The 24,269-nt window shown below is 41.1% G+C and overlaps 1 protein-coding gene across 1 annotated transcript in view; it reads right to left on the bottom strand.

The window, feature by feature from the left end:
- Positions 1 to 23,960, bottom strand: part of egfra (epidermal growth factor receptor a (erythroblastic leukemia viral (v-erb-b) oncogene homolog, avian)) — a 50,683-nt gene extending 26,723 nt beyond the window's left edge. Inside the window, exon 1 of the mRNA XM_062988065.1 lies at positions 23,843 to 23,960. Within this exon, the coding sequence (XP_062844135.1) occupies positions 23,843 to 23,930 (88 nt within the window). The 5' untranslated portion in view covers positions 23,931 to 23,960. The remainder of the gene's footprint in view (positions 1 to 23,842) is intronic.
- Between the last annotated feature and the right edge of the window lie 309 nt (positions 23,961 to 24,269).

The raw sequence follows: 24,269 nt of genomic DNA, 5'->3' as shown, positions 1-24,269 counted from the left end.
TAGGGGGTCACACACCACACCATCTATCACCAGGAGGAATCTCAGACCATGTCTGTCTGGTCTCCCAAACTAAACACACGCAAGAACTGAATAAAAATCGTATAGAGTAAACTGGGCATAAGGGCAGTTGTAGTTTAGCGGTTAAGGTACCGGACTAGTAAGCAGAAGGTCGCTGGTTCAAACCCCACCACTGTCAGGATGCAAGTGTTGGGCCCTTGAGCAAGGCCCTGGATAAAAAAGCGTCTGCTAAATGGCAAAAATGTAAATGTAATGTAATTGCATAAGCTACCGGCAGAAATGCACATATTTATGTGCGAGGGACCTTCAAAAATGTCCTCACTTTTATATTTTGGTTGGAAGCGGTGAGAGTAATCGGTCATGTCTAAGAGACGCTTATAGTCCGGATCTGATTTCCACCTTTTTGGACGCTGAAAGAAGCTTTAAGGGGAAGAAGATTTTCATGTGATGATGATGTAAAAGCAGCGGCGCATCAGTGGCTACGCGCTCAACCAAAACCATTTTTTGCTGATGGCATTAAATGCATTGGAAGGCGACTGTGTAGAAAAAGGATGTTATTTGTTTTTGAAATTCTAAATAAACAGAGTAAAAAAAGTGCAGAAACTTTTTGAAGAACCCTCGTAAACATAAACGTAAAAACAGGGTTTCAATGATTTAAAAAGAATTGCCTGGTCATACTTTAAATCAACACGATCCTTATAAAGCTAAATCAAAACTAGTCTGTGTCCTAACTCCACGCAGACTTTCCACGTAGGGACACAAATAACGACGCAAAACTTCATCAAATGTTTACGCCTCTTGGAAGGACTTTCCTAACAGTCCGATGGAAATGTGCAGTTACACTTTGCTAACGTTTTCAGTGTTTATCTTGAGGTCTCGGTCTGGAACGCCGTCCAAAAATGCCTCTTCGGAACACGAGGTAGCATTCTCCAAATATGAGCATGCTAGCTTTTTTACACTGTACACAGAACAGGAACGTCTCGAATCTGTTACAGCGGCGTGACGCCGGTAAGATTAAGATAAGTCAGACGTCTGCTGGATGTGACCGGGGCTGCTGTTCCAGCGTGGGAGTTGTGAATCTTTACAGTGCCTGTGGTGTGAAAACAGAGCATTCATGGGGGTTTAGCTGAAACACACTTTGAATAGCTGATGGGATCATTAGTGTCTGAACAGCTATAGAGCTTATTCATGATACTGAGAGAAAAGGAGTGACGGTGGCAGACGCGGTGTGGTCAATGACCTCTTTCTGTGACGATTCCACAGCTTTGCGTTTACTTTTTCTTTAAACAAGACTGAAGCGAGGCTGAATGTGAGAGTTGTTGTTGTTGTGGGGTTTCTTTGGAAAACAGTGGTGGTCGTTCATGCTATACATTCGGCTGTGAGTCACTAGACGACAGTGTGCATTATTGCTTCAGAATCTGAATGTTTCTGATAAATGCATTTATTTAGGAGGTGGGGGGCTGGCAGTTCCAGGGCCCGAGTGGCACAGAGCCATACAATATAACATCCAGAGAACAGAACACTGGTCACTTGTACATTGTTAGAAAGGAACATTTAATACTTAAAATATTCTGTGTTAAAAAACAGACAAATTTTATCCATCCTGACAGAGATGGATCGGCTAGAGTTGATTGTGTGGGTGTGGTTCTCTGCCCCTGTCCAGAGGCTTAAGACGTCCACAATCAAGAATTAGTTATGAAAATGAATAAATTACGATTGAAGGTGGTTAAAATCTTTTTAAACCTTCCAGTGTTAAAATCTCCAGCTCTCAAGTTTGAATCTCAGCTCTGCTATCAGCCGGCCAGGCGCCCACGCAGACACACGATCGACATCGGCTTGAGATGCTGAAGAGCTACAGCACGGCGCCGTCCTTTATTCTTCATTTCATCTAAGGAATGTTTAATCCATTAATGGAATAAACTACCTGAAAAACACGGCCACGTAGACCCCGTTTTGGCCGCCATAAAACTCCTGGATGTGCAGTTTTAAACTGAGCCTCAATCTTTTTAAATGGTGCTGTCCACTCAGATAGTAAATTTTATTTATACAGGTTGGTATTGTGGTCAAATGCGTATAAACTGGACTCTCAGTTTTATTTTTTTTACTATTTTACGTACTTCTGGTAAAAACACGGTACAGTTTACAAGTAAAAAGGTAAAATACACTTAAACAGCATGTCCAAATACTTCTGGCTATATAAAGTATACAGCCACAAGCCATTTGATGCCTTCAAGTGAGACGACATGTGGTCAGATATTATTATACACAGTTTTACATAGCTCCCCCCCCCCAGCACTGCGCTATGTGGAACCCCGTCCCTGGTAGGTGAAAAGAAGCGATCACTTTCCCCTCGATTGAGAGAGAGAGATCAGTTTCAATTGGCCATGAGTGGATTTGGTGCAAACAATAGTAAAGAAAACTAATCCCAACTGTTCAGCACCACAATGAAATAAAAGTTAAAGTAACCAGTCAGATAGTTAGTTGGAAGTTAGAGTCTGGTTTCATAAATGAGTTTTTTCAGGGATCTAACGTTAGTCCCTGGGCGGTACACTGGCGCAGCAGGTAGTGCGGGTGCATGTCGACCCTTCATCATTTTAAGCCGATTCTCAGCATCACTGAACATCTGGGCGTGGCCGCTCCAAAACCTCTCAGTGCGTCTAAATCGAGCGCCTGAGTCACTCAGCCTGACTGTAATTATCTCTGTTATAATTGTGTGGGAGTCACAAACACGCCGAATCATTTTAACCCATTTATTCCATTAAAGAAACGCTATCCGACACCATCTCCCTCCGCCAGTCTGCATCTCTCCAGCTCCCGTCGGCTCTCTCACACACACTTAGCTCACACTCATGGTTTGGACAGGAAGTGAAGGAGGCCTCCTCGGAGAGACGGCGAGTGGGAAGTGGAGATGAAGCTTTTTTCCTGTTCGCCACAAGCTCCTTAAGCTGCGGCACTACAGCGCGGGAACGGGTTGCCACCACGGTCTGAATATCCCACACGTTTCGCACATCGTTCCAAGCGGAAAGAGCCAGCTGCTCCTCGAACCCTAACCTCCCACCATCCCCCCCGGCCTGAAGTTTTTCCAGGCGAATCGAGTGGTTTAGTCTTTAAATCAAGACCAAAGCGACTTATATACAGTATACAGCAATTAAAGGTTAAGGGTTTTGCTCAAGAGCCCAACAGTGGCAACCTGACAGTCATGGGGCTTAAACCAGCGACCTTCTGATTACTAGTCCAGTACTTTAACCACTAAGCTACAACTACCCACAAATACAGACGTTCAGATGGCACAGAAGGATATTCCAGGTCAAGGGTTTTGCTCAAGAGCCCAACAGTGGCAACCTGACAGTGGGGGGGCTTGAGTCAGCAACCTTCTGATTGCTACAACTGAAAAAGACTACAAACAAAAGACAGAATGAACATACAGGACTGATGAGCAGGGATTCCTTGGTGCTGCCTCGACACGATTATCCTCATCATCAACCAATCACTCGTTCACTCGCTTTAAACATCATGACACACTTCTTCTCAGAAACGAACGTCTCTCCTCACGGAGGCTGGTACAAACCTCAGACGTGAGGAACGCCTGTAATTGGAACTGTGTTTTGCAATAGCGTAGATGTCTGGAATGTTTCTGCAGTTCTGTAGCAGAGTGACCGATCAGTTTCTCGGCCCGAAACCCAGAAATCTCAGTTTCAACTTGTGCATGACGCAGCAAGCGATTCTGTTTAAACAGCAGGGCTGCAGGCCAGGAATCCTCCACGGTGGGGCTGAGAGAGAGGAAACGGATTAATCAGACCCATGTGTCCGGGGATCCGTGAGATTTCCACCCCGGATCAGGACGGGCACGTCGTGGCTCCGCTGCCGAAGGTGAGCTAACGCTGGTGTTCTGTTAGGACCGAACGTGTCTGATTTAAATGCCGATACTCGACTCTCCGCAGACAATATTCCACAGGATGTGGTGAAGCGGCGGCAGAACAATGCTTCTATTTGTCTGAGGCTTCATCACAAAAGCAAGTTGGTTGTTTTAAGCCTCCCCCTCAGTCTAAACACAGACGGCCTCTCGTCTTCTGTACGGCATCACATAAGAACTTCTGAAGCTGAATATGAGTATTGGGGTTTTTTTTTCAGCCCAAAATCAAGCAAGAAGGTCCTGGGTTCGATCCCCAGGCGGGGCGGTCCGGGTCCTTTCTGTGCAGAGTTTGCATGTTCTCTCCGTGTCTGCGTGGGTTTCCACCGGGAGCTCCGATTTCCTCCCACAGTCCAAAAACATGCAGTCAGGTTAACTGGAGACACTAAATTGCCCTAAAGGTGTGTGTGTGTGTGTGTGTGTGTGTGCGTGTCTGCCCTGCGATGGACTGGTGCCCCGTCCAGGGTGTTACTGTGTGCCTTGCGCCCATTGAAAAGCTGGGATAGGCTCTAGCACAACCGCAACCCTGATTGGATAAGCGATTAAGAAAGTGAGTGAGTGGGCTTTTAACAGACGCTTTTATCCAAAGAGACTTACAATTATCACGGAATACCACTGCAAGCAATTGAAGATTAAGGGCCTTGCTCAGGGGCCCAACATTGGAACTTGGTAATAATGGGACTTAAACCGGCAACCTCATGAATTACCAGTCCAGTACCTTAACTGCTGAGCTACCACTGTCCACAAGAGGGTCAGGAGAGATTGTGCCTATTTATTTCGGGACACTATCTTTTATCTGTTCAGTCTTTTGGAGAGGTGGAAGGAAATCGAGGTTCTTCCTGCGTCCACTCCAGTCACTCCTGCCCACTATGTATTCCCACCTTGCTCCCAGTGTGTTCAGGTGGCTATAAACACACCACATAACATAGTGAATCTAACAAAACAAAACTAAATACTTTAGGGAAAGCTCTGGGGTATTTCCCACCAAGCACCCACAGTTTCTGGGTGGCCAGAAGCACCGTGACCCTGTTCGGGAAGACGTGGTTAGTAAAGGTAAACGACCAGAAACAATCAGATTAGACGCTCAGTAAAAGCTGTTTGCAGAAACACAGAAACACATTTGGCACTCGAGCCAAATCACCCTCAGCAATCTGTGCTTGTGTAACGTAGCTGGATGATATCAGGGTGATTTTCAGAGCAGATGTTTGACTCAGATGTAGTGATACAGCTGTGCAGATGTAGTGATACAGCTGTTGAAGAATGCTCGGTGCTTCCAGTCCGGCCGCAAATCTGTCTGAAAACAGCGGAACTGCAGCTTCAGTGTGTCCAGAACGTTAGAGAACGTCATGCAGCTGAGCGAGTACAACACGCTTCCTGTACGTTACGAGATCTGGCAGCGCCGGCTGAACGTAGCAGTGGATTTATCAGATAGACAGACAGACAGATAGGCAGACAGACAGACAACAGACAGATAAATAGATAGGCAGATATTTTTATTAGTTAAGTTAGATAGATAGACAGACAGGTAGATACACAGATAGATAGACAGATATTATAGATAGACAGACAGACAGACAGATAGAGAGACAGACAGACAAACAGACAGATGCATAGATAGATAGACAGTAAGACAGACAGATAGATATTATAGATAGACAGACAGACAGAGAGACAGACAGACAGATATTATAGATAGATAGATATTATAGATAGACAGACAGACAGACAGACAGATATAGATAGACAGACATACAGACAGATAGAGAGACAGACAGACAGATATTATAGATAGACAGACATACAGACAGATAGAGAGACAGACAGACAGATATTATAGCTAGATAGAGCATTTCACTGCTAGTTATACCATGTGTGACCTGTATGTGACAAATAGACAGTAATCGAAAGGTCACCGGTTCAAGCCCCACTGCTAGGTTCCCACTGTTGGGCCCTTGAGCAAGGCCCTTCACCCTCAATTGCTAAGACTGTGTACTGTCACGGTACTGTAAGTCACTTTAGATAAAAGCTTCTGCTAAACGCCGAACATGTAAATATAAATCATGTCGTGTTCACTTGCCTCAGGCGGGGTAAACACACTCACACGCCCTGTTGGCACGAGTAAACACAGCGTGAAAACAATTTCACTCTTTTATGCTGAGTTAGAGGCCCTGACCGCACTGTTCTGCTGCCTCGGATTCCACACATACTTCCGTCCAGCTGCTATGACAACACCGTCTGACTGGCGTACCTGCCCCTCCGTCCCCCGCAGATCCCTTAATATCAGATTAAAAAGTGGTTACAACCCCACAACATGAGACGCTATATTAAAAACTCCACCTGTCCCATCTATGATCAGCTTACATGACGTCTTAGCACCATGAGACCCGATTAAACAGGACAGACTGATGAAGCATGATCTGCTACTCTGTTTATAAAGCCCATATTTCACATCTGTTAATATTTACTGCACAGGACAAGTTTATAATAGTTCATTATATTACATGTTACATATATTTATTCTATTTATTCACCTACATAGTATTGTACAGTAATACTTACTAACTTTAATACTTTTACTTTAACATACCTTGTCTATCTATCTATCCATCCATCCATCCACCCATCCATCCATCCATCCACCCATCCATCCATCCATCCATCCATCTGTCCATCCATCCGTCCATCCATCCATCTGTCTATTCATCCATCCATCCATCCATCCATCTGTCTATTCATCCATCCATCCATCCATCCATCCATCTGTCTATTCATCCATCCATCTGTCTATTCATCCATCCATCCATCCATCCATCCATCTGTCTATTCATCCATCCATCCACCCACCCAACCAACCAGCCAGCCAGCCACCCACCCACCCACCCATCCATCCATTCATCTATCTACATTTTCATTTACATTTACATTTTCAGCATTTTGCAGACGCTTTTATCTAAGAACCAAAACAGCGTAATCAAAAGTAGTGGTACAAAAATAGTTTAAAAACGGTCACTGTATGATTCGCACTGTATAGCATCATCATTTTCAGATCCAGAGTTTTACTGTACACTTGTGTAAACACGTCCTTTAAACCTGGTACCTTTAACTGCCAGATCAGCTTGTTTGTTTACATTAATCTGATTGGTTATTGTGGTTTTATCATTGAATTATTGGTAAAAAACTCAGGAATAAATAATGAACAGAGAAACATAAATAGCATGAAGCAGCAGTATGAAGATTTTGTAAAAGAGTAAAAAAAATCACAGTGAAATTAAAATATCTACACTTTTTTCGTTATTTTTTTAAACTTTATTATTTAGTAATAATGAATTTCAGAGTGTAATGACTTATATAATCATTATCCTGAGCGTCTGTTTGTTTTAAACACTTTATTTCCACATTGTGAACATTTTCAGCCAGGCTGAGCCTCTGTGATGGAAAACCCTGGCCCGCGTTATTCCCGGTACATTTAAAAAATGCGAGCGGACTCTTTTTGCTGGCCCGGTTCCATCATTCAGATCTGAACATGCCTCACAAAAGCCTGGTTAGGTCAGATCACCACACTGAAGTGTAACACAGGAAAAGCTTTTGTTTTTCAATGAGCTTTCCTCCCTTTAAAACAGACGCTGGTTTCCTTCACTCGGGATCACACATAAAACTACATGTTCACTTGTGTTTCACCACTGTTCCTCTTGTAGATCGAATTAAACTGAGATTCACATCTGAATAATAATCTCTTTCATATTTCATTCCGTATTACAGGTAGTCAAAACAGAGCCACTGTGCCTAGAAGTTACAAGAAGATGAAACATATTGTTGACGTGTGCGTACATGGCACTCTGCCGCCAGCACTTTAAGGTAATCCTGCTTTAAAGAGCAAATCTGTAAATAAAAGCCTGTTCTCTGGGGGAAGAAGTCGTTTCTCTGCAAACTTTCATTGTCCTTTCTGCCTGAGTACAAAGATTTCTAAACATTACAGTAAATCCTGAGGAAAAAGTCCCGTTTTCGGCTTTCGGCTGCTCCTGTATTGAGGGGTTCCCACAGCAAATCTGGTTCAATACCAGACTTGGCACAGATTTTAGTCCAGATACCCTTCTTGACAAAACACACCTATCACTATCTGGGCTTGGGATTGCCACTGAGCACTGGATTGGCTGTTTCAGCCAAAAATTTCTACTAGTAGGTGATACTGCTTAATAATCTAAATTTTGTTCTGAATATAATCACATGGGCTTGGGAATCCTTCAGAAAACCCTTGTCAGTAAACACGGCTCATCACTGCATTTACAAGTGCAAGTTAAGACTCCAAGACACGAAGTGGAAGCCGTTTATCAATAATATCTACAAACACATTTTGCACTCATATTTTGTTATAACATCACAGCTTCATAGTAAGAGAATACAGGTGTTAGACCGGCCTGTCTGCAGTCCAGCACTATCAGCCTTTTTGTTTCATGCTTTAGGGGGTCAGTGGTAGCCTAGTGGGTAGAACTTTGGGCTATCAATCGCAAGAATGATGTTTCAAATCCCAGCTCTGCTATGAAACTGCTGTTGGGTCCTTAAGCAAGGCCCTTAACCCTGTCTGTTCCAGTTAAAACGTCTTTGTATGATGTTAATTCAATGCAAGTAAAAAAATATTCGCCAGTCACTGCTGTGTGTTTTTTTTTTTTTTTTTTTTTACATTTTTTAGGGATTGTATTAAATCAACAACAGCACTGGCTCTAATTTCAACCCTGAGACCTTGAAGAGGGAACGTCGAGTCTCATCTTGGCAGCACTGACACTCATTTTTAGACCAAACACAGCTCCAGTTCTGTAACAGCACTTCTTCTGTCTGACTGTATTAGCTTCAGTCTTGATACTATTGAAAGCAATGCTATCTGGTAGGTTTATCTCACACTGGTCCTCTTGTTCCTTCAGCAGACTGGACGCTACAGAATACTGAAGAATTCTTGAATTAGCTTGATCAGTATTAGTAAGAGTAAGCACTGAAGCAAAACCTTTTCCCTGGAATCTGACTGTGTGATGAAGCAAGAAAGACCTTGCGTAGTCCACAAAAGGCATGCTGGGTATGCACAGGTGTCTGAATCATGACATACTTCCACCATGAGAGGTTAGTCATGTTCTGAACATGTTCTTCAGGGGTTAAACTGGCACAGTCACCTTATGCACAAGCCTAGCAGGTTCGAGTCTCAGTGGAGCCGTTCTGGTATTTTACTGACAGAATTGATAACATCCTTCTCCAGCACCACATTTCGAAGGCGTTGATTCTTCTTCTGTCTTGTTTCTTTATCGTCCAGGTTTCACATCCGTACGTTACCACAGAGAAGACCAAACTATGTACAAGGCGTATTTTCGTCAACTGTGAAATGTTCCTCGATTTGAAGACCTTGTCCGGTGACTTCATTGTTGATTTCCCCATACCTATTCTCCGTCTGATTTCCGTTGTCGTTTCAGCATCTTGAGTGATCAACGCTCTGAGTAGGTTGAAGTCCTTTACAACTTCCAGTTCGTCGCCATCCATCTCAAATGTGTCCCGATCGTATCTGGCAGTAGTCAATATCTGTCTTCTTTGTGTTGAGAAGTGTCTGGTTTCTGTCTGGTTAAGGTGCTGACTGTCTCTAAAGGTCCTTGACTGGCCCAGCCAAAGCCCAGACTTCCTGAAGATGGCACAGACAATCACCATTCAATCTGACACAATGAAGAATGGGATAAATTCCACGGGATAAAATCCAGGTATGAAAAGCTTGTGTCCGAAAAATTGTGTTCTAATTTGTTCGCTTCAACAAATTGTTCAAAAAAGGCTCGGAATACCTTTGTGAGTAAGAGATTTCAGTTTCTGAATGTTTAAAAACCCTACAAACAGGTTTCACTTCATCATTATGTGTGATTAAGTGGAGATTAATAGATAAAAATGGCAGTTACATCCTTTCACTACCGGGATTTAAATTAGTTTTACTATTCACAAGCTACCCAATAAAAATAAAATAATTTCTTAATGTGGTTAAAGCAATAACTGCATCCTACAGCAAACACAATAGCTAAATTCTGTAATGACAAGTTTAAAGATGCAGAAACTGCCTTAGCCGTAGCTTGTTCTCACACGTCGGACGCCTCAGGCTGGGAAAAGCAAACCCCACGGTAAGAGAATCTCAGATCCTTATCGTCACCCATCTCAAGGAAGGTGGGAAAACTGGATGGTAACACAAGACGAGAGTTTCTGGGTACGAGGAAAACTAAAGCAGATCCATTTATCTTTCCTGACACGTGTTTGACAGGTTCTCCTCCAGCTCGGTCATAAAACACCAGCATACGAGTTCCAGATTGCAACATCAAATATTATAAAATACAGGTACCATACCGGGGTGTTTCGGGATCTGATAGTGTGAAAAGTACTAAATACAAGACAAGAAGAATGTATTTCAGAAAATTTGTGTACAACTTCACGTTAGCATGATTTTTCAGACATGCTGTCCCTGCCTGCTTCTTTTCACCTTGCCGGAGAGCAGCATCGTGTACAGAGAGTCACGCACTGCTATCCGTTATTCACCATCTCTGTGCTAGCACCTTAACCAACTGCAATAATTGAGATGACTATTGCAGCAGTAATGAGGAATCCCCTCGACCATTCCTCCTGAAAAACACAGCCAATCTGTGTAGGAGCCCAGATGGTCGATAGCACAGTCGACCATCTGGAATATCCCTCCTTGCGTCACCCTTCTTGGACACCATAAGGATGCCAAGTTTTTATCTGAGCAGAGATTTTGTGCTCCCGGGTTCGAATCTCGGCTCTGCAACCCTCCAGCAGACATAATTGGGGCGGGTTTTTCAACCCTGTGTAAAGACCTTGGTTGCCCAGTGGGCCTGTACAGAAAGTGGATGAGCGCAAAGATCGTGCGTGGGGCGTGGCTCTATTATCCATCGATGTATGGGAGAACAGGAAGCGATTGGTGGACTGTGCACACGTCAGAGGGAGTGTGTCAGGCAAATGTACACCCTTTTTGGATGCCATAGGGTCCTCGGCAGTGGATTGGCTTCGCTAAATTGGGAGAAAATGGAGTAAAATGCATAAAAATACACTTATAAAACCTTTTTTACTTTCTGGTTAGGTTGGTGGAAAAGTTGCTTCTCTATCATTAGCAGCTCTGAGACTGGATTCCGTCTTGCTTGCGAGTTTCTTTTGGACAAAAGCAGCTCCTTAAATAAATACATGAACTCTGTGGTGTTGGGCCAGAACTTTCTTCCATCCTCACTGAGTTCTGCTGCACTTTTCATCCAAATCTGAGCTCAGGTTGCTGCTCAAATATGGGCTTCTTTCAGAGACGCAGTTGGAAAGAGATGAATCAGAAGGAACAGAAGAGTACAGTGAGACAGGAGCGCAGAAACCAAACCAAACACACTCACACACACTGAGAGTGCAGCTCACATTCATTATCTCTCTCTTACACACACTCACAAAGTACACAAAAACACACACAATCTCAAACTCTCTTACACAATAATGTGTTTGTGATTGTATGTGTGTGTAAGTTCGAGCGAGTGGAATAGTGTGTGTGTGTGTGTGTGTGTGTGTAAGAGAGAGAATGTGAGAGGCTGTGTGAGAATGGGCGTGTGCACTTGTGTGTGAAAGAGTGTTTGTGAAAGTGTAAGAAAATGAGACTGTGTGTGAGAGTGTATTTGAGGATGAGAATGAATGTGTGTGTGTGTATCTGTGTGAAAGAGTGTGTGTGTGTGTGTGTGTGTTTGTGTCCTGCTGTGTTTCTTTCTCCAACGGTTGCTAAATATACCACAGAAACGTCACTTTCCAGCAAGTCTAAATGAAAGCAGTGGGACACAAAAGCCACTGGACGGAACTCATGAGCATTACAATGAGAGAAAGTCTGATGAGCTGTGTTTAGATTCCAGAAAGTGGATTGTGGAACCATTTCTAAGCAACTTCAGCTCCTCAAATCATAAACAATGATCAAAATACAGATAGTAAGGAGTCAAAAACTGTGACCCTATGCTAAGAAGAAATCTGTCCACATGTTCAGACGTAATAGAAAAAACACCACTGGTGATGCTATGTCTTAAAAGCTGCTGGAACACAGGTGTCACTGTCCACAGTCAAGCAAGCTTTATATTACCATGAGTACAGAGGCCACCATACAAGAAAAGAGTCCCTGCTTTACAAACATTGCTTTACCTCAACTGAAGTATGTTGCTCACCACATGGACAAAAAAGTATGTGGACACCCCTCCCAATGATTGAGTGTTTGCCACAGCTATCCAATATATGTAAAATACAGGTACCTTAAAGGTCTTGTTGTGTATGTTCAGTTTCTGTATCTGTACTGTTATTTGAATGTTGTTCTTCACATTGTTTTTATTATTTCGCTATCTATCTATCTATCTATCTATCTATCTATCTATCTATCTATCTATCTATCTATCTATCTATCTATCCATCCATCCATCCATCCATCCATCCATCCATCCATCCATCCATCCATCCATCCATCCATCCATCCATCCATCCATCTGTTTGGTCCACATGCAGGCCCTATTCTGTTCCAGAACTAGTGTGTCCCCATGCAAGAAAGGAGGTTCACTTGTCAAACTGGTTTGACCAACTGAGCCCTGAACTCAACCCCAGTGAACACCTCTAGGATGAACTGAAATGTTGATTGAAAGCCAGGACGTCTTGTCCAACAGCAGTGTCAATGCACCTTCTAGAAGAGATGATGGCTGATATAGCTGCAGGTCCATATTATTGCCTGTGGTTTAGGAGCGGGACATCTCGTCCCTACAAGTGTATGTAAACATTTGACTTCACCTGCATCTGGTGACTAAGTAAAAACAAATATGAGTAATTACAGCTGATCCAGTATGAAACGTCTTCATACTGCAGAGAACAACTGGCCTCGTTTGCTCAATTACTTTAGTCAAATATTTGTTCGTGTTATATGCACAGCAGAGCCCGTATACAGTCACGCTGGAACAAATCTCACCATCACATTAGACGGATTTCAGCCCCAGACAATAAATCTGAAATAAGAACTGAAACTCCAGGACGACGGATTATAATTGGTTTATATCACAAAGAGGAGATGGAGTCTGTTAAACGAACACGGAGTCACGACGAAACCGCTCAAATGAACCCGCACTAATGAGACGGAAAGGAAACGATGGGAAAGTGTTCTTTTTTTTCCAGACTGAATTCCAAGGTCGCTTTCCATCCCAGCGGCCCGTTTTATAATGGAAACGCACTAAAGCTGCAACCTGTGACTATTTTAGGTTTTAGGAGACGTTCCACATTCCCATGTTTCCAAACAACGGAGTCTTCCGCTGGGTAACCTGATGTACCACTGAGGATGATACTGTAAATTTATGAGCAGCTCGTTTTTTCACCTTTTATTGGCTTGTTACAGCAAAATGTCAAACTAAAACTGTCAAATTCATTCATTCATCACAGTCTGTTTTACCACCACTTTATCCTGGTCAGGGTTGTGATGTGTAGAATTCATTGGAAACACCCTGGACAGGTTGCCAATCCATCACAGTACACACACACACACACACACATACGGCAATTTAAGTAGCTCCAATTGACCTGACTGTGTGTTTTTGGACTGTTAAAGAGAACATGCAAACTAACAGATAGGACCCTAGTTGCGTGGACAGGGAATCAAACCCAGGCCCTGTCACTGATCCATGTTCAGAGTTGAATGACTGGATCATGACCACTTGTTTGGGGTTTAAATAGCACGATCACTTTCATAACAAACTCCTGATTAATGAAACTGACTTTCAAAATCAAGGTTTTCGGTATTTTCAGCAAACATAATGTTATTATAATATTAATTTGTGTTAAATGTCTCCCAGAATGACTTATTTAATACAATAAACCTTAAGAATAAGTCAAACTGGGGACAGATTGTGGACGGCCCTTTTCAGTGTCAGCATGACTGTGCCATTGTGCACAACGGACGGTCTATAAAGACATTGTTTGACTTGCTTGGTGTGGAGGAACTCCAAAGTCCTTTGGGATGAACTGGAATGCTGATTGTGAGCCAGTCCAAATATCCAAATACACAAAATGCCCAGAATGCTCTCCTATTAACAGGGGTGGAGGTGTCAGGTGTCCGCCTACTTAAGGCCATGTTGTATAGATGGTAAACTGTGGAACTAGAGCTGTTTATGTAGACTTGAATAAGTCGAGAATCTGTTTGTTAGCTTACAGGCTGAACGCTGAATATGTCTGACACCAAAACCCCACTAATACTGCACGTCTGCTTCAGATTCTATTTACCGTCCATCCAATTAGACGAATGTTTTTCAGAAATAAAAGAAACCAGAATGGCAACAGAGAGGAACCAGATCTCTTTGGAGAATCCTGGAGTGCAGAGCCAAATCGATTCTTGTCGTTTCCAAATCCTCTCAGTGTCATTACCGACAGTGGAGCGGTCAGAGTGTCAGGAGCACTTCATAACAGCAAATGGCAAAAACATCATGGAACTTGAAACTAGCAGTCAAACCAGGCTTTTAGCAGCCACATTAGAGCACCAGATCCCCCCCACACCCCCTCACACCCCGCCCCATTGTTCTCAGTCAAATATAAAGCTGCATTTAGAATCACAGGAAGAGAGGATTAGTGCCAGGTTAGATGAATGCTCAATAGTTTAGCAGGAGGTCCAACTGTTCTCTCCAGTGGTTCACTTGACTTCTCGACTCCAAGCACTTCTGCAGATGTGCTTCAGCATAGAAAAAAACAAGCATCCGGGAGAGCCATCAGACCCGAGTAATCCTTAAGGGCTGTCTCGGGATTGCAGCGTTTTTGACAATCGTACCTCTGAGAGATGGGGGCAGAGCTGAGAGAAAGCTCCGATAACATATTTAAAAATAAATGATGGAAACCAAGCTGTGGAGGAGGCGGTGAGAGAAGAAAATAAGACCAAATGCAGAAAAACAGACATTTTAAAATATGGAACAAATAATTTGAACAGCATAAGTTAATCGAGTTAATGTCTATAAGCCCCAGATAGTCCATCACAGAGTAGACAAGCACATACACACACTCACACTGAAGGCCTTTTTAGTAGCTCCAGTAAACCTGACTGCATGTCTTTGGAAACCAGAGCACCCGGAGGAAACCCACACAGACGCAGAAGGAACATGGAAACTCCACACAGAAATGACCCATGCCACCCAGCCGGGAAACCCAGTCCACAGTCAACCCAGGCCAACCCAGACCCTTCTTGCTGTGAGGTGACAGCGCTACCCACAACATCAAAGTGATGCACCAATATCACGAATTAAAAAACAAAATTAGTTACTCATCTTTATAGCAACACTGTGATTTAGGGACCAGAAACAACAGAATATCAGCTGTTGAAGGCTCAGATTTATGTCTGTCCAGACCTGTCCAATAATATTTGCATACACGAAGCATGGTCAATCATCACTGCATTGCAAAATGTGCATAAATAGTATGATGTGTACAGCAAAGCAAAGAGATACAGTATAAATCAGCAGTGTTTTGGTTCGTTTTAACACGGTGACCTTTCCAGCATTTCGAGACACCAGTGCATTAACCCTGTTTACATTTAAAGATAAATTATCACAAAAATGACCAGATGTGGTACACGTGGCACTGACCATCTCTGTTTACTCGACAGCCGGAGGCTCGAGCGCGTAGGTGAATCTATAAACAAAACATCTGGAGGCAGCATTTAAATAACATTCATTCATAACTGTTTACTTCATTTGAGTGGAACGCTATTTAACTCTCTAAGAAAGAGAATCTGAATCCCAGCGGGCTTCAATCTGTCAGTTACATTATAAGAAATGGTCAACAATTAACTCAGCAAAGTAAAAGTAACACGGTAAACATGTGACTGGAAACTTGGGACTTTTGATGATTGTGGAATAAAATGTAGTCAGAGAAGCAAACTGAGATTTAATTAAATCTTTAGTTTTCATTTCAATTACTGTTGAGCGTTTAAAAATGTTCACATATAACTGTTTCTGGAACATGTAATGTTTCTGGAACAATGTTTTGGAACCCCTCCCTATTAAAACCAAACCACATTAAAGGTTCTACTGCTGTTCCTCAACCAGTCATTCCTGCTGGACTGCTGGATATCATGTCATTTTGTGGTGAATCCCATTGGACGTAACATCAAGACACCACATGACACTAAAATTATACTAAAATGTCCACAATTTGCCTTACTTTTTTAATCTTAACTAAATTTCAGAATATAACCCGGGCTGCTAAATGATTACACTTTGCTTTTGACTCTTGTTCCTTTCCAGGTTTCTTCCTTTAACATTTAGATGTTTCCTTGCCTCTGTTGCCCTTGCTTATTGGTTTGGTTTTGAAGCAGGAACTCTGTAAAGCTTTGGGATTTTGTTCAACTGTAAAACGAGCTATAAAAATAAAACTGATTTAGAGTTTTTTAAGGCGAGTACATAACAGGCAAATTCATTCATGGGTACATTTGGGCTGACAAGAGTCAGTCTGACCACATCTGAATTATGGGTTCAGTTTACACACACACTCAAAAAACTGAAAGGCTGGTCATCTGCAACCACAAGCAGAAAAATTTCATGTGCTTTTCTTTTTCACATAAAGCAATTTGCATCCCTTATGAGCCTGCCAAACTGTAATCTAACGGATGCATTTTGCAAGCAATGTTTAAATGCTTTAAAAAAAATATTCTGGTTGTTCAGGTGGCACAAAGGTCTAATGCAATGCAATTACCCAGTTGACTACTTTAGAAACTGGTTTTGAGTTTAGGTTGTCCCGCTGGCCTGGTCAGGAATTCTACATAACACTCAATGGAACAGTGGAAAACTGGATGGAAATTCACCTCCTCGTCACCGCAAGAGCAATGCGACTGTCTGGAGAAAAGAAGCGGTCAACAGCTTAAACATATTAAAAGAGTGCTAGGTTGCAGCCTTCTTTGAACAGTGAGTGTGAGAGTTGTGAATATGACTGAGTATACAAGTGTAATTAAGACGTGATGAAAATGAGAAAACATCCAGAATAATAAATAAAAATCTTACATTAACAAGAAAAATGTGTTGATCCATTAACCAATACAAGTTACAATTACAAGGTCTATATCAAATTTCTAGAATATTTATCCATTTCTACAATGTCAGATTTTATTTTCTGGTCAGAGAAAATGACAGCTAAAAAGTTCGTCATCAAATCGAAACCTCATCTGAAAACAAGACCAAAAGACTAATGTGTTTCCCATGATCATCATTATTAGCTAAATAAATTTAAATCCCTTAAGTCGGAGGCTGGTAGGATGAAAGCGTCTTTGACCATTACTGTAGGAAGCCGGGCCACTGATGGCTTTTCAATCTTAATGAGGAAATGTGATTCCAACTGATTATCAACCCGTCTGACTAAATGCTGGATCACTTGCGTAAATTGTAGAAAAAGATTAAAAAGTCTTAATTTTTCGCTTTTTTTTGTATTGTGTCCTCTTGAAACAACAGCACAGGATAACTGTGGTTTTAACATCGCTTGTGTACGGATCTGCCTTTTACAAAGCTTATGAAGCTGATATCTGGCTTTGAGTCGTATCAATGTCTTATTCTGGCACCTTAATCAGAACTAAATTGACTTAATTTGAAAACAAAACATGAAAAATTTTCCAGACTAAAATTCAAATGCAGATTTAGATACAAATAGATCATTTTTCATGACTCTATGGTTGATTTTTTACTATTTTACATCAGTTTTCCAACTCTGCAGAGCACAATTACTAGGCAGGAGCAAACTGCGTGATAAGCTACAGACTCACTGAAACGCCAGATGCAGAATGCAGTGACAGATTGCTCAGGTTTGCTTAACCTCACCTTTATCATCTTTGTACATCTAGCCCTTCGTTTCCCGGTTTTGACTGTATTAGATTGGACTGTCTGAAATGTTAATTGCTTCGGATGAACGTGTCTGCCAGTGCATACATTTCAATGTTCCCAAAACCAAAAACGTGCATTTCGGTTAACTAACAAATGAAAATCTTAAATTTTGAGGTCTTTCCAAAGTTCCACTGCTATTAAAAAATTGAAAATTAGATTTGATACCGAGCCAATCCTGCAGGCCAACAACAGCTTAACATGACTCTGAGTAATGACCTCCCTGTAAATGAAATTAGAGCTGATTATTTCTCTGGCCTTTGGAATAATACCTGGTCAACAGAGTATTGTCCAGGTTGATGAAGGATTAAATTGCATTACCAGCTGTGATTCTACATTGAAAGTCCAGAGTCTTGGGAAACCGGTCGGAGTTGTTATGTTCATTATCTCACCTGCTGATGAGATCATGGTTTTTTAGTTAGAGAAAGGTTTTGCAGGTAGGCATTAAAGCTTACTTGGTGTCAGTGTTGGAAATAATGCTTGGGTGGTTTTGTATAATAAGCATGTGATGAAGAAGCCACGAAGAACAAAAACATCTGCCTTGTCCTCCAGAAAAGCTGCATATACAGATTCCAAAAAAGTCCAAATAGAGGCACCCAGGAAGCGAGGCAGGAACAACAACCGCGTCTACATAAATTGTGCAGAAAAACTAAAGGTTGCACTAATACATCTTGCCTTTTAAAGCTCTTCACATGCGCCTCGCACACAGCTGGCTCATGAGCAAGTGCCTTCCTAGTGCCGTCTGGTTTGTTTAGTCATCCTGAAATATTTGGGAGATCGGTCTTTAAACACTAGCAATTTGTTAGGATTGAGAAAACATGGGGTTGGACGCAAGGCTGGTCATGGCAGGCAGAAGCTTCACTTGTTTAATCTGCTTACCAAAGCATTTCTGTTGCTTTTATAAAACGCTACGGCTTTAACAAAAACTTTGGTTGTTTGTAAACGTATTGAATAAGCAGACGTTTTATCACCACCGACCCCCCGGTCGCACCCCCCGGTTTAGTAACAGCAGCATCACACAGTGCTAGATACACTTTATTGTGCACTTGGTTTTCTTGCTGACAAATGTGTTCTTACAGCCTGAGTGTTTCAGCCTGTTGGGTCCACCCAACTGGATCAAACAAACACAGAATCACCACATACCACAAAACAACATCTCAAAGCTTTAGACAATTCAGACCATTCATTCATATATTAATCACTGGAGCAAATATATTACTATCTAAGTCTTATTTATAATATCTTCTCAATTAATATCTATAAAAAATCTTTGAGGAGTCATTTTTATACTTGACATTCTAAAGATGTCAAGTATAGCAACCTGCCACCCATAGTTTTACTCGGGACCAATCATTTTTAGTGCTGCTTTATTTTTAGTAACATTTAAAACGAGTCATCTTGACCTAAACAGAACGTGAGGATTAAAAGCTTACTGCAAACAGTTGTTCTGTAACTGATAAAACACCTCACCAAGGACAACAAAGTAAATATAAGACTAAACAGTCTCCAGCTTTGCCTTAGCTGCATTCATTACTAACCTTCAGTGGGGAATGAAGAGACAATTATTCTCTGATCTTTGAGACACTGGCCTGGACTCTGGTCTGTCCTGTTACAGACTGCAGTATTGTATAAATTTCTTTATAAACGTTAATATAAATAAGTGATAAGACAGTGATTGTCATTACATTATTGGATAATTACAGTGTAAACTTTGCTATAGTGGTATATAAAGGCTGAAAACAGAAATACTGAACAACATGTAACCATTTATATGAATCAGTCCAGCACCATGAGGACTTGATTAACTGCTATGGTTATATAACTAATTTGGCTATCACTAAATCTCACTTCAATTGGATGTGTTTGACTTTTAGTCATTGCTTATGTCTATATCGTATAAAAAAATAATACTTGTCCTAGACAAGTGTCAACCAACTGCAGCTTGTGATCAGTGAGCAGATCATCATCTTTGCAAGAGGGGGTTCAACTACTACTGTTCAGTACATATGTGCTCACAGATGCTACAGAGCCTATGGTTTCGTCATTGTTGCAATCAGGAAATAAAAATGACAAGGCAAAAGCTTTTCTGCTTCACTACTCGTCAAATACAAATGTATTTTCAACAAGATGGATCCATGTTTTTCTCAATCAATGAAGTCGGTTCATGGCTGATAGACTTTGAGAATCTTTGTTTTATATGATTCACAATTTAGGATTCTGTACTAATGAGCACAACAATTTGTAGAATTTTAATAAAGCAAAAAAACTTCATTGAGAAATACCGGTCACCAACAGCACAAACCAGTGTCTAAGTAACAGCCAGGAAAAAAAGTCTTTCTTTAAATAAAGCAGAAGGTAATTCCTGGCACGGACAAAACTCTGCATTAAAGCAGCCAGCCAACAGAGGAACCAGACTGTAATGATCTGATTTGTATGTGTCCCATCTGTCAATATTGGCACAGGCCATTGTTTACATGCAGGACACCCCTCGGTTCACCAGACGAACACACCGAATTATTATAATACTTTAAGCAAACAGCAGTAAGCGGCATCACATGGGCCAATTAACGGCACAGGCCAATATCTACTCCATATTTTGCCTTACACTTTGACTTAGGTGAGGGACGTAGTGGTTAGTTTAGAAGGAACGCTCAAGCAAAGCTTCTTGTTTACATCTATAAGTGTCTAATCTAGCTGTGTCTTAGTATAAATGGTACAGAATGGCTGCCATTATACACTTTTCTATCAGAAAAGTGTATATTGTCAATTTGTCTTAAGTCTTTAGTACACAGTGGTGATGTACGTAGAACCAAAAGAAGATGCTCTTCTCACAAATCCAGACAGGGGCAGCAGTTCATTTACCAACATGACAATGAACCAAAGGAGCAAGTCTCTGAATGTCCTTTAGTGGCCCAGCCAGAGCTTAGACTTAAACCTCATAAATCATCTGTGGAAAAACCTGAATATGGCACTTTACACATGCTCACAATATAACTGGACAGAGATTAAGAGGATATGACACGAATAATGGGATAAACTACCCAAATAATGGGTGAATCCACTGTATTTTATGAGGTCTTACTTGGAGTTTGTCAATGACAAGATGGGACAAGTCAAACGCAAATATTACTTTTAAATTTGGGTAAACCAAGCACCTTTTACTAACGTTCTGTAAAAAGAACAGTTAAGTTTGTAAAACTTTAAGCAAATAAATAATGATTTTAGGACAAAATTCCGAATGTAAACAGAAGCGAGTTGTGTAACGTTCCCTCACGTTTCAAACGGTTGCGTAGCAACGAGAGTAAAGCTAACTCGTTTAGCTAAAGCGCGAAGTCTCATCGCGGTCATGTTTTTTTTTTTTTTTTTTAATAAAATGAGTCGAAATGATAAAAAACGCGTCGTTTCCTTTCTGGTAACTCGTTTTACCAACAACGTGGAAACATAAACACTTTCAGTCAGAAACAGACGGACACAAACCGCAAAGCTACATCTGCTAATACTGAGTGACATCAGCTCAGCGGCTCTGTGAGAAACTGAACGTCTCGCGCTGTTCCCACGCGCACGAGCCTGCCCGCATCACCGAGGAGTCTCGCGCTCCACTAAACTGCTTAACTTAGAGTATTTAACCAGTTTAACCATCAATACAAACTATTTAAACAGTTTAGTCATGAATACGAACTATTTAACCAGTTTAGTCATGAATACAAACTATTTAACCAGTTTAGTCATGAATATAAGCTATTTAACCAGTTTAACCATGAATACAAACTATTTAACCAGTTTACCCATGAATACAAACTATTTAACCAGTTTAGCCATGAATATAAGCTATTTACTGGGTTCAACACTAAATACTGGGTTTTATCGCGTAAGTGCAGAATGTGAAGGCAAGGCCAGGCAAGTTTATTTGTACAGCACCTTTCATACACAGTGGCAATTCAAAGTGCTTTACATAAAGAAAAATTAAAAGCATTAAAAGCATTCCTGAGATCCTAGAACCTCAAAAATGCTTTTTGCAAATATAGTTACAACTAAACAAACATGAAATTAAAGCCAGAGAGATGTAAAGAGATGTAAAGCTAAGAAAAAAATATAAAGTAACTTATAAATATTATTTAATAATATTATAAAAAGTGCAATAAGAAACAAAAATACAGGTTTTAAAATAAAGCTAAAGTCAAGCACTATTAGTGTGCACAATTTAGAGCTCAATCATAGGCACAGGAAAAGTGAAGTGGATTTAAACCTGTATTTAAACATTTCTACATTTGAGGCACATCTAACAATGAACAGTAAACAACACATTTATAGCAGCGAATGTTTTTAACCTGGGCACAGATACTCATGACCTGTGCACAAATGTTTATAAACACAATTAAACATAAAGCTCTTTTTATCAAGCTCATCAAGGTTGTTTTACCTGTTCTCAAATATGCATACAGCAAACACCAATAACTGTACACCACAGACAGACTTTAAACAATTGCCTACTATGTTTTATTTATTCTCCGACTTTTATTTTACCTAAACTTGTGCTTCTATTACCTGAACATGTTTTTAAACCGTAAACAGACTTTTATTCTCAAAGAGGCTCTATAAGAAGTCCTGAACAGACTTGAATACCCTAAACATACACATATTTCACCCTTTGTCAGTTCTACAATCTCAGCACAGACCTTGATGCATGCTTTTGCAGTCTAAACAGACATTTCCATTCCAGGAGTATTAATACATTAGAAGGTTTTATAGCCACAAAACAGAAATGCTGTATAGGCTTTCATAGCCTAAAATGAAATGAAATGTGTATTTTGTTGTTGAACGAATTTACTACAAGTATCACCTTAATAAATGCACTTATACCCTGAACATACACGTCTTTCACCAACACAACATATAAGCATGTGTGTTTACCAACTTTCATGCCTTTTAAATCATAGGCATCTGCTAGAAGACACGAATTTGCCCCCTTAACATTTATATATTTAAACCATAAATTTACCAACTTAAAAATTTTATAAGCCCTAAAAGCACAAATCAGTGCATTGTGTACATGCTCTAAAAGTCTAAAATTACATTTTTATATTTGGTTTTTGTCATTTGAATATACAGTAAGTGTCTATTACCTGCACACAAATCTATCTATGAACCAATCATATAAGCCATATAAGCCATAAACAATGTATTACGATATACACTTAAACTTTAAATATATAAATACATGCACTGTATCTTCAAAACAATAAACTCATGAATCATGAACCACTGGACTGCGGTAAAGTTGGTTTAATGGGCAATTCAGCATTCTCTTGGCAACTGACATTCCCTTGACTCAACCTGACCAGCAGTAACTTGTAACTTGTCTCCAACCATAAAGCAGAACTTAGAAATTGGTAACAGGCTTATATTACCTGAATTTGTTCATTCATACCCTGAGCAAGTCATACATTATGAACACAGACATGCAAAACCTTTTAAATACCCAGTGAATGTGCGCCGTCTGACTGGGAGTGTATTCACACAGGTTCGGTCCAGTAAACAGGATATATACAGTCATTCAAACTGGTCCGGTTCAGTATATAGGCTACATACATACATTCTCAAGGGTCCGGTCCATTATGTACACTGCATACATTCATTTACACTGGTCCGGTCCAGTAAACAGGATATAAACATTCATTCTCACTCGTCTGGTTCAGTATATAGGCAACATACATACGTTCACACTGGTCCGGTCCAGTAAACAGGCTACATACATTCATACACACTGGTTCGGTTCAGTATATAGGCTACATACATTTTCTATGGTCCGGGTCCAGTAGTTAAGACTATATACATTCACACTGGTCCGGGTCCAGTAGTTAGACTATATACATTCACACTGGTCCGGGTCCAGTAGTTAAGACTATATACATTCACACTGGTCCGGGACCAGTAGGTAGACTATATACATTCACACTGGTCCGGCTCCAGTAGGTAGTCTACAGAACTGTGCATTTCTTACCTTTCCGTTCCTGAGTCGAACACCAGCCCAAGGAAACCAGTAAAGAAAAAAGGAATCCAATCTTGTTCATTCTTGCCATTTCATTCATTTCAGCGCTTTTTACGAAAGTCTCTCGGTCCAGACCTGGATTATTCCATTCCTGTAACAGGTCTCCGCGGTGTGAGTAAACTTTAGTCCTGGTCGCGGAACCTCTCCCGACTTAAAACTTTTGACAGCTCCTCCTTCAGCTCCGTCCTGGAACTCAGACTAATGTAGGGTACCCAAACCCAGCACCAATCCCTAACCAAGTGCACTAGGTTAGATCTTAAATAAGGGCAGCCGCGCCCTAAGTAGTGCCCTATAACATTCCATGGGGATGTTTGGAACACAGCCTGTGAATTAGCACGTCTTGAAGCAGAGACGTCATTAAGGAGGGAAGAAAAGTGCA

The sequence above is a fragment of the Trichomycterus rosablanca genome, chromosome 25 (assembly GCF_030014385.1).
Source record: "Trichomycterus rosablanca isolate fTriRos1 chromosome 25, fTriRos1.hap1, whole genome shotgun sequence".
Classification (NCBI taxonomy): domain Eukaryota; kingdom Metazoa; phylum Chordata; class Actinopteri; order Siluriformes; family Trichomycteridae; genus Trichomycterus; species Trichomycterus rosablanca.
Note: the sequence above shows the minus strand (reverse complement) of the source record. Positions and strands in the feature narration are given on the sequence as shown.